Genomic DNA, 11,642 nt, shown 5'->3' on the forward strand with positions numbered 1-11,642 from the left:
GAAGGATTTTTTTTTCAAAACTCTCCAGTTACGATGAATGGTGGATGGAGGATGATGGTTATGTTTTCAGCCCTGTCTGTTTGTTTGTCTATCTGTGAGCAGGATATCTCAAAAACCGTTAGATGGATTCAGACCTAACGTCCTGGACAGGTTTGGTGCATGACGAGGCTGAATTTATTCGATTTTGTTGAAGATCCAAATCTGGATAAGATAAATTTTTAAAAATTGATTCTTCATCATTGAGAGATAGGGCCAAAAACGATATATGGCATGACATCTCAAAAAATTGTGCACTGGTTCGGACAAAACTTGATGGTTGAGTTGGGTAGGTGAGATGAATAAGCCGATTCAATTTTGGTTAAAGTCCAGATAACGATCCAGCCTATCATTGGGATACAAAACGTAAACTGTTCAGCCTGACGGAGGTATGTGCTCTGCCGAATGACGTTCTAGTTTACTAATGTCATTGTAATGCATCTAAAAGCACAGTGATGTCTCATCATATCAAAGCAAGTTCCCCCCTCAGTCTAATATCACTGAAAACTCACAAAATTTGGTTGCTGTGAGTTTGAATGAAACAAATTGCATTTAGGATCATCTTATGATGCAATAATTTCCCAGAAATATAAATAATAGCAGAACAAGGAACTGTGAAGTGTAAGGCAGATAATTTCAGGAAAGTTCTGCTAAGAGGAGTGTTCAAAATATGAAAAATGAATTGTAATTATTAAAGTGGTTCCTCGGTGGTGGTCGTATGGCAGCTTAGTGCCGGGGTAGCTATCATTTCTTGAAGAGCGACTGTGTCGTTGATGCAGTGTCCCTCTACCAGTACACACGCTGGAACTGGTACTCATTTCACCGACCTCGAAAAGATGACAGGCTGAGTCAACCCCCTGGTGTATTAATTCAGCAGCCGACGGGGCTTGAACTCAGGACCCTAAGATCCCAAGCCGCCACCCTAACCACTGGGCCAACACCAGGCTCGTTCCTCGGTCATAGACTGACAGACACAAATAACAGAGGAAACCAATCACTTTTCCTGCTTTGTGCTTAATGCAGTAGGTAACAATAGAGAAATAAATGCAGTATATAAGTATGAGACAGGGATCCCAGAATTATGTGCTCCATGCTCAGAGAGGGATGTGCCACTGATGAAATTCCCTCTGCTGGATAAGGCAGGAATTTGGCCAGGTGCTGGCGAAAACTCACCCACTCTTCGGTAAGGACACCATTGGATCTTTAACGTCCACCAAGAATGCTGACTTATGGCATTCCGGTTTAACGTCCATCTGAGGGACAGTACACACATTGATTAACCACTCAGCCTGTGCAACATCGGGATGACCGCTTATAGCTGGGTCGGGATTCAAAGCCGAGCTAGACGGCTTAGAGGTGAGTGTGTATACCTCTTGCCAATCTATCAGCCCGACATATAGGATGAGTGATATAAACACATCTGTGCTTTAGGAAAAGTTTAGTATTTACCCAGCTGGTCTGAAAAGAATAACTACTGTTTCAGGAGTCACCGGAAAGTAATATGTAGGTCGGGGCTCTGCACCCCTTCCCCACCCATTTATCCATAGCTTCTGAACAATTGATTTCTTCCACCCCCTCACAATAGCACTGAGTGTCGACTATCATTTTCATTAAGCACCTCATGACCTCACTGTCCAGGCCACTGTAAGCAGCAATTATTGTAATTCCCTGCATTTACATTCACCTGTCCTTTACTTTCTGCAAGATAAGATCAAGACAAAAATACAGACAAGGCAAAATTATGCCACAGTCTCATATAGCAAAGACATTTCCAAAATCTCTAAAGTAAAAAAAAAACACACACACGTACAGAGTCAATAGCACGCGGTAGAGCGAATACCTCCGCTCGGCTGAACAGTTTGTATTTTGTATCCCACTGATGGGCCGGATCTGAATCTGAACCTTAACCAAAATCGAATCTGCTTCTTCATGTCACCTAACCCACTAATCAAAGTTTTGTCATAATCCGTCCACAAGTTTTTGAGATATCATGACATGTATCGTTTTTGACCCGATCTCTCAATGGTGAAGAATCACTTGATACATTAAAAAAAAATTCTTATATCTAGATCCGGATCTTCACCAAAATCGAAACGATTCTTCCTTGTCATACACCCAACCTGCCCACCAAATTTCATCTGAATCCATTCACAACTTTTTGAGATATCCTGCACACAAACAAACACACGGGAGTGAAAACATAACCTCGTTGATTGCAGATGGTGGAAGTAAAGATAAGGCAGTTCACATGATTAGAGGATTATGCATTTTGTGCCTTAACTGGAGATGCAGATTTCCGGTTTGCAATTCTGCAAAGCAAGCTGGTATTGGGCACATTATGGCATTAGGCAGCTGTAAGTAATGGTACTCACTAATGATGATGTACCAAAGAATCATCAAACAGGTAAATTCAGACAATACAAAGTGTTTTTACAATGACAGTAATTTCTGTGTGCGTGTGTGTGTGTGTGTGTGTGTTTTGTGTGTGTGTGTGTGTGTGTGTTTTGTGTGTGCATGTATGTCTGCACTTGTAGTTCAACAAGCAAGGCCGTAATGCGAGAGCAACAGAATCTCGCTTGATAGAAATGGCACACCTCGTGCATGAGGTGAGGAGGAAGAGGGGTGAGGGCGGTCCATCCTTGTCTTCTTGTTCAATTTCATTGTTTCTTGTTGGACCCTCTGATAAAGGTATTCCTCTCTTTCCATCCACCTCTCCCTCCTCCTAAACCATTTCCTCTCTTTCCCAGTTTTACCAACCTCTAGGAGTGGTAGTTGCTCTTGTTGGAATTGAGATTTGGACTGCAGGTGACCTCATTAGGGTCACATCAGACCCACAGATGACGTTGACCCAGTTCCTAAGTTGGAGGCAGCGAGAACTTGCTCCTCAGAGACACCATGATTCTGCCCAACTCATCACGTATGTTCTATCGGACACACGCAGAACATGCTGAGCAAGGAATATAGAAGCAGATTTTTGTGGAATTATTTGTCGTGGCAATCAGGGCTTTAACTACATTAACTGTCATACTCTAGGTCTCAGTCACCAGGCCATGAAGCTTGGACAGTTTAAACTATGCTGAACTGTCTGGGCAAAGGTTTTTTTTTTTTGTTTCTTGGCTGAACATTATTATCCTTTGTTTCAAAATTATTGTTTTCTAATATTCGCTCTTCTTTTCCACCCTTTCTTCCTTTAGTGGTGTGCAGTTTGCTGGTAGTACCGTTGGCATGGCACCCCTGGGTGGAATATGTTCCCCAGACCTCTCTGGTGGCATTACCATGGTGAGAGAGAGTGCCGAGATCTCTGCAGTGTAATATGGTGGGCCATCACTATTAAGGTCATGTGGATTGGCAATTTTTTTTAATTTTTATTAACGTTGGAGAGAGTGAACTTCTCACTCTTTGATGCAATCTCGAGAAATTTCCAGATGGTCACTTCAGTTTAACCCAGGGGGTTCCTAACTTGTGGTACATTTGGACTTTCTCGGTGGTACGTGGCGTGGCACGCGGCAGCGTGCTTTTTTTTTTAAACGCAGTTTTTATTTTATTTCTCTCTCATGCAGCTTGTGCACAATAATTAAACTTATATCGAAAGCGACTGTACACTGACAGCTGTTTGTTATCTGCCATTGTTACACAAGTCTTATTATTCGTTTTGTCTCTACATGCCACACTGTCATCATTGCTTATTGCCCGGCTTATTGTTACCGTTATCGTTCACCAGCATCATGTCAATGTGAAAATATTCGGAGAGTTATCTCAAGTTAGGCTTCACTTCCATCCAAAAAGGTGAATTAGAAGCTCCACAGTGTGTAATTTGTGGAAAAGTTCTCGGCAATCAATCTATGAAGCCAAGTCTATTGAAGCGCCATTTTGATTCTGTTCATCCTGAACACAGCGACAAAGGACAATGATTTTTTTCGTTGGAAGGAAAATGCCATGAAAAGAGCACGGCTTCGACGGCAGCGGCAGTTTTCAACAGCAGTCCACGGCAGCCATAAAGGCATCCTACTTAGTTGTATCGCGAATTGCAGAACAGAAGAAAACCTCACACCGTCGGTGAAAGCCTCATCCTTCCCGCCACAAAGGATATCATACGTCTCATGCTGGGAGAACAAAGCGCCAAGAAGCTCAATTCTCTTTCGTTGTCAAACAACACAGTTCAGAGGCGCATTGAAGAAATGTCAACCAATATTCGTGACCAGGTGGTGGCAGAATTCAAGGCATCTCCATGCGGATTTTCTATGCAATTGGATGAGTCAACTGACGTGGCAAATTGTGCCCAACTGTTAGCGTTCGTTCGGTACGTGCATAAAGCCAAGTTCAAGGATGAAATACTATTTTACCACCCACTTACAACCACAACGAAAGCAAAGGACATTTTCGAAGAGGTGTCTTCCGTCTTTGATCAAGTTGGGCTGTCATGGGTTGATCTGAAAGGCTGTACTACAGATGGTGCTCCAGCTATGTTGGGGTGCAGATCAGGTTTCCAAACGCTTGTGAAGGCAGTTGCTCCTGAAGTGCGCGGCCTACACTGTACGATCCACCGCCACGCACTCGCAGCCAAGGCGCTCCCCAAGCCATTGACTGACGTTCTCTCAACCATGATCAAAATTGTGAACCATGTGAAATCCCAGGCTCTCAATTCGCGACTTTTCAAGAAACTTTGCGAGCATTTCGACTCCGACCATGAAGTTCTCTTATTCCACACTGAGGTGAGATGGTTATCCCGTGGAAATATGGCGGAGCGCGTGTTTGAACTGCGAGCTGAGCTTCGTGAATTCCTCGAAAATTATGGAAAACCAAAGACTGTCGATTTCGTCGCTGCTATGAACAACCCCGACTGGGCATTGCACCTGGCTTGTTTAGTCAACATTTTCTCTCAGTTAAACACCCTGAACAAGTCTCTTCAGGGGACTGGCGCGACTATCATTGACTTCATAGAGAAGGTCAAGGGATTTCAGGAAAAACTCCGTCTGTGGAAGATGAATGTCGAAGCGGGAGTGGTGGTCATGTTTTCTTGCACGGCCGATATTCTTCAGAAGCGTGAAAAGAATCCCCTAAGGGAGTTCATACAACTGGTAAAAGATCACCTCACATATTTGGATGAGGAATTAAATTCCTATTTTCCGGATCTCAAGGAACTGGATCTGAAAATGATTCACAACCCATTTCGCATGAATGCATTGGATTTGCCACCTGGAACAGGACTGCAGGAAAGCTCGATTGATCTCCAGAACGACTCCACAGCCCGAGATCAGTTCGACGAGATGAATCTTGCGGACTTCTGGTGTGGAATGTTGGGGTCTTACCCTAAGATCGCTGCCCTGGCTGTTCATTCGCTCATAGTATTCCCATCTACATGGCTGTGTGAAGCTGGGTTCTCGTCAGTCGTTATTCTAAAAACAAAACAAAGATCCCTACTGGATGTTGAACATGATGTTCGGTACGATTTATCCAAAACAAAGCCTGACATCGACCTGCTTGTGAGCAAGAAGCAGGCTCAACCATCCCATTGACTGGACATTTTACACAATCAAATAGGTACTTACTGTATCATTCTTTTGTTCAGATCAGATTGCTCAATGTCATCGTTGTGAATTGTTAGTATTGTTTAACTCCCCATTGTCGTATCTGTATCACAAATAAACACTAATTTTCGGTGAATTTTGGTACAGTGGTACTCGGTGGGACCACGAACATGTGAAATGGTACCCCGGTAAAAAAAAAGGTTGGGAACCCTGGTTTAACCTGTCTCTCACTGTTGCCATGGTTTTGCCAAAACTTTGTATTCTTCAGACATTAAGAAACAACAGAAACATTACAAATCAAACTGATGGACCTCATCCTTTTGATTAGAGCATCTATCTTTTTATAGACAAAAGTTTTTAAAGGGAATATAAAGTCAAATAACCAAATTTGGTATTTATTAACATGAATCCATCCATCCATCCATCCATTGGGACCATACTCTGTGCAGAGCGTTGGTGCTGCCTAAGCAGTCACTTTGGCTATTGGGTACAATCCTGGACGGGTTGCGACTGCGTCATAGGATACTAGTAAGCTGGCACTCATTTTGCCGACCTCAGAAGGATGACAGGCAGAGTCAACCCCACCCGGTATTACTTCAACAGCCGAGGGTGATTTGAACTCAGGATCCTAGAATCCCAAGCCCACCACCCTAACCATTAAGCCAACACAAGGCAGATTAATGGGAATGAAATATTCACGAACTCTAACTTGTGCAAGTTTTTGATTTTACCCATCGACGGAAACCAGACTCAGTGGTGTGATGGTTAGAGCATCCGCTCTGAGTCAGGGAGGTCGGTGGTTCGAACCCTGCCGAGTCATACCAAAGACTTTTTTTTAAATGGTGCGTGCTGCTTCCTTACTTGAGGTTCAGCACTTAAAAAGGATAAAACATGGACAAACAACCCTGGGAAGGAAATGGCAAACCACACAGTGCAAGCCTTGCCAAGAAACTGCTTTGGCAGCATCAATGCTCTGTAAGTAGTATAGTGCATCAAAATCAACCATTCGTCCTTGTCACACACCCAACTTGTACACCAAGTTTCGTCCGACTCTGTCCATAACATTTTGAGATATACTGCTCACAGACAGCCAAACAGACAAACATACAGACAAACAACCAGGGATGAAAACATGGCCTCCATCAACCTTCGGACAAAAGAGAATATGTTCAAGATGTTAGCAGATGGTTGTAAGGATGACATGCCGTGTCGTAAGCTCCCTGGACAATAGTTGCAGAGTCATTATAAATGAAATCAGAAACTCAGCATGTATCAGATCAAGTTAAAAATTGATGTTTTTTTTTTTCCCCTGTATATTTATCCTCAGTGCAATAGCTCTTGTGTACTCTCCATGCAAGCTTGGCTGGAGAACATGCTGAGTTGTGTTGATACTGTTGTTTAGGAAAATGAAGTCATAACCAGGTACACAAACGGTCAATGTCTCCCTTCTATCTCTTCAGGACCACTCATCTGTGGTTCTTGGAACAGCAGCCACTTTGGCCCATGAGCTAGGACATGGCCTGGGGATGAAACATGATGACAACACTTGCAGGTGTCACAGTTCCCACTGCATCATGGCTCCTGCACTGAGGTCAGTGTCAAATGAAATGTTTGTTGAGAGGTTGTTAGTTTAGCAATCAAATTGCATTATGTTTAGTGATTTGATATTTATGATGATTGATATTTCGGGTGGAGTGGGAGGAAGAGAGTGAAGCAGCTTATTTGAGTATGTTAAATCAATGAGTTGAATCACAAGCTTCACCCACTCACCTTCAACCCAACCGTGGCCATAAAGTCTAACCCGGTACCTCGTATCCCCTCCCAAAGTACCCCCTTTCCATCAACCTTCAGCCAGTGCAGTCGAAAAAGTCTCCAGATGACTGTTACGCGTCCGACGTCTGCGTGCCTTGCCAATCGCCCTCGTTACCTATTTGAAGGCGCACGATGTGGGAATGGTTATCTGGAGCCAGAAGAGGCATGTGATTGTGGCCCACCTCAGGTGATACAAATAACAAGATGTGCCAGAAGTGAATAACATGTGAATGTTTGCTGTGTACATATTGTAGTGCTTGTATGAAAGTTATAATGTAATGTATAATCAATATTCTCTCACTTGGGAGCTCTTAACAAAATTGTCTGCACTCGTATGATAGTGTGGTGCCCACACTGTGATGGCACACCCTCCCTTTACTGCTGCACACCAGGAGTGAGGCTAAGTTGTGATACATCATGATAGCACAAGCCTGGTGTTGGCTTAATGGTTTGGGTGGTGGGCTTGGATCTTCGGGTCCTGAGTTCAAATCCTGCTTGGCTGTTGAATTAATACCAGGTGGGGTTGACTCAGCCTGTCATCCTTCTGAGGTTGGCAAAATGAGTACCAGATTGCTGGGATGATTGTGCCATTCGAGTATCCTGCGTCAGAGTGATGACCTGTCCAGGATTGTGCCCAATCACCCAGGAGACTGCTTCGGCAGCATCGACGCTCTGTACAGAGTATGGTCCCAATGGATTAGATTTGGATGATGGCACAGCCTGCCTATCGAGATCGAGATCAACCCTAACAGTAGTGTTGACTTAAGAGTACTCACATGTATGAATATGCAGGAAACCCAGGAAATCTATTCCAGGTCGTTGAAGGCCTCAACACTTATCTATGATCATCGGTTTACTTTCCATCCAGGTCATTCACCCTGGATATGGTGCTTCTGTCATCTTTTATGCAACTTATGCCTGCTGGTTGCATCATTTTTTTGGGGGTGTGGCTGTGCCGCTGATGCGATGCCCTCTATTACCAGAACACGGATACTCATTTCACTCACCTCGGAAGGATAACAGGCTGAGTCAACCCCACCTGGTGTTTATTAAATTGCCGACAGAACCCGAAGATCTTCAGCCAGCCACATGCTTGAGGGGGAGGCTAGGTGACAATAACAAGCCGATTAGATTTTGGTTCAGTTCCGAATGCAGATCCAGCCCAGCAGTGGGATACAAAACGTAAACTGTTCAGCCTGGCAGAGGTATGCGCTCTACCAAGTGCCATTCCAGTTTATTTTTGTATTGTTTGATAACTGCAAGTGCACTGTATTTCTTTCCATACTATTCTGAACCAAAGCAAGTTTTTACTCGATCTTTTATTTTTTTTTGTGCCATTGATCATTTTTCAGCACCATTGGTGATAGCTAGCAGGACAAGCTAACCTTGTTAGGCACCATGAACAGATTACAAATTCCTTCCATAGCCAACAAAGGGTATTATATCAACGGCACAGCTAAGTCCTCAGCCAATGATGCTACCCCGCAGCTTTGTGCTGCATACGAAAGAAAAAGAAGATGATGGGCCAAATGCTTCCCTTCTCTAAGTTACCATGAATAAGGTGCACAGTATATATCATAGGTACTGCATCTTCAAGTGAGGAAAATTGAAAAATAGACTAAGCCATCATTATTAATTCTTGAACATTTACTATTGTTAAACACAAGTTTTCACCCATGCACAGGTGTGCCAAAACCCTTGCTGCTTTGCCAACAACTGCACCTTACGACCAGGAGCGGTGTGCGCACATGGCGGCTGCTGTAAGAATTGCCAGGTTGGAATAAAGTTTAAGTGAATCCTGGGTTATCCAGGTCACATGGAACACTAGTATCTCCTCCAGCTCTTCTAACTCTCCCTAACCTAGCAAACGTTTCCAAACATATTTCTATACCTAGATTTGGTACCCCAAGTATGTCCAACACTTGGTTTTGGTATCTTCTTCAAACCGTTTTAGGATGTTTGAACAACAAATCTAAACACAACACGATGACTGGAGGAACCACAACCAACAGGACTATGTTAAACCCAATTAAAAATGGCTGTTTCCAGCTCCTCCCGGCCAGCACCCTGTGTCGCCCGTCACATGACCCCTGTGACCTCGAAGAGTTCTGCAGGGGATTTGAACCCATCTGCCCGACTGACGTGCACAGACAAGACGGAGCTGCATGTGAGCCAATGGGGTCTTGCTACGCTGGCCACTGCCGATCTCTTGCCCGCCAGTGCCAAGAGCTCTGGGGCCCAGGTACGAGTCAGAGACTGAAACGAAATGACGATGTCTGAAAATCACTGAACAGCAATTGAAAATGTAAACCTCAAAAAAAAAGAGCATTATCAGCTTCATCTTGATGTCATACTTAACTTCACTCAGGGGCTCGGCCTTCCTCTCCACACTGCTTTACAAAGGTCAATGCAGCTGGAGATCAGTACGGGAACTGTGGAAAGGACTACATGGACCAATATATAAAATGCAGGACCAGGTGAGAACTATCTCTTCCTTTCCATTTCCATCTTGATTCATCTCCTTTCCTCAATTTATATTTTCCATCCTCAAGATGGCTCTCTTCCCAACCACCTTTCAAAAAATATATATATATATATATATATATATATATATATATATATATATATATATATATATATCAGCTCTCATCAAATCAACTATACCCAGGTGGCTAGGATTATATAAATAAATTAACACCTCTTATGCTTCCCTCCATTTGCAGGTGAGAGATGGGGGTGGGTCTTTCTTTATTATTTATATATTGACTGCTTTTGACATTTGCCTGGTGTTTGCTTAATGGTTAGGGTGGTGGGCTTGGGATCCAAGGATCTTGAGTTCAAATCCCGCTCAACTGTTGAAATAATACCAGGTGGGGTTGACTCTGCCTGTCGTCCATCTGAGGTCGGCAAAATGAGTGCCTGCATGCTGTGGTATACTGTGTTGGCGTGGCGATCCATCCAGGACTGTGCCCAATAGCCAAGGAGACTGCTAAGGCAGCACCAATGCTCTGTACAGAGTATGGTCCCAATGGATGGATCATGGATGGACGTGGTACATGCAAGGGAGCCTCATTGGTATGCATTGCTCTCTACGCTGTCGCTAATGATCCGCCAAGAATCGATGAAACTGGTCTGGCAGCTGAGGGCATGTGTAGCATTTGGATTCTCATGTGTGTACTATTTGTAAATGTCTTTATAGCTGTGGAGAAACTCTGGGAAGGGTTTGATACAGCAAAGCACTTACCTTGCGTAGGCCTTCTTGGTTTCTTTACGCAGCAGTTTCAGGGAGATCATGGGAGGTGTTAATTTATTTCTCTTATCCCAGCCACCTGGATATAGTTGATTAGGTGAGAGCTGATTGGCTATTCCCTCCATTCACAGGTGAGAGATGTGGATGGGTCTTTCTTTATTATATATACACGAGGGCCAGTCAATAAGTAACTTTAAAATGGCAATGTAAATTCGAGAATGTAATGTGTTTAGTTGTAGAGGACATATGTTGTATCTATGGGTAATTGTCATGTTTTGCCTGTTTTAGATCTGGCAACATTGAGTGTATGACGGCAGTGGAGCAGTTCCAAGACGTCGGCTCCCTGAGAAGCATGCACCAGGGAGGGAGCAACGTTCTCTCATCCGTTTCTTGGGAAATGAGGGTGTGAATCCCCATGAAATCCATCGCAGAATGAAAATTCCATATGATGACGAATGTTTATCGCTGCAGCAGGTGTACGACTGGGGCAGGAAGTTTATAAGTGGATTGTTCAGTGTGGCAGAGGCTGCTCGCTCGGGCCAGCCTCACACAGCCTACACATCAGAAATGGTTGCAGAAGTTGAGTGCATGCTAAGGGAAAACCGTTGCATTATGCTGGATGAAGTGTTCTCCGAATTGAACATGAGCCATGGTGCAGCACACCATGTCATTCACAACGTGCTGGGGTTCTGCAAAGTATCTGCAAGGTGGGTGCTGAGACGACTCGCATCCAAACTGAAAGAACTCCACTTTTAAACTTCCTGTCCCACTCGTACACCTGCTGCAGTGACAAACATCTGTCATCATATGGCGTTTTCATTCTGCGATGGATTTCACTAGGAGTCACACCCTCACTTCCCAAGAAACGGATGACAGAACGTTGCTCCTCCCTGGTGCATGCTTCTCAGGGAGCCGCCATCTTGGAACTGCTCCACTGACGTCATACACTCAATGTTGCCAGATCTAAAACAGGCAAAACATGACTCTTACCCATAGATATAACATATGTCGTCCAC

At 44.0% G+C, this 11,642-nt stretch overlaps 1 protein-coding gene across 1 annotated transcript in view; it reads left to right on the top strand.

Moving 5' to 3' along the window:
- LOC147033130 (disintegrin and metalloproteinase domain-containing protein 12-like) overlaps positions 1-11,642 on the top strand; it is an 88,635-nt gene that overhangs the window by 50,412 nt on the left and 26,581 nt on the right. Inside the window, exons 8-15 of the mRNA XM_085871236.1 lie at positions 2,571-2,642; positions 2,784-2,953; positions 3,231-3,315; positions 7,025-7,155; positions 7,392-7,563; positions 9,061-9,150; positions 9,426-9,618; positions 9,745-9,853. Coding sequence (XP_085727362.1) covers positions 2,571-2,642; positions 2,784-2,953; positions 3,231-3,315; positions 7,025-7,155; positions 7,392-7,563; positions 9,061-9,150; positions 9,426-9,618; positions 9,745-9,853 — 1,022 coding nt within the window. The remainder of the gene's footprint in view (positions 1-2,570; positions 2,643-2,783; positions 2,954-3,230; positions 3,316-7,024; positions 7,156-7,391; positions 7,564-9,060; positions 9,151-9,425; positions 9,619-9,744; positions 9,854-11,642) is intronic.

This window comes from Eptatretus burgeri, chromosome 2, assembly GCF_056783735.1.
Source record: "Eptatretus burgeri isolate ZD-2024b chromosome 2, Ebu_testis_v1, whole genome shotgun sequence".
Taxonomy (NCBI): domain Eukaryota; kingdom Metazoa; phylum Chordata; class Myxini; order Myxiniformes; family Myxinidae; genus Eptatretus; species Eptatretus burgeri.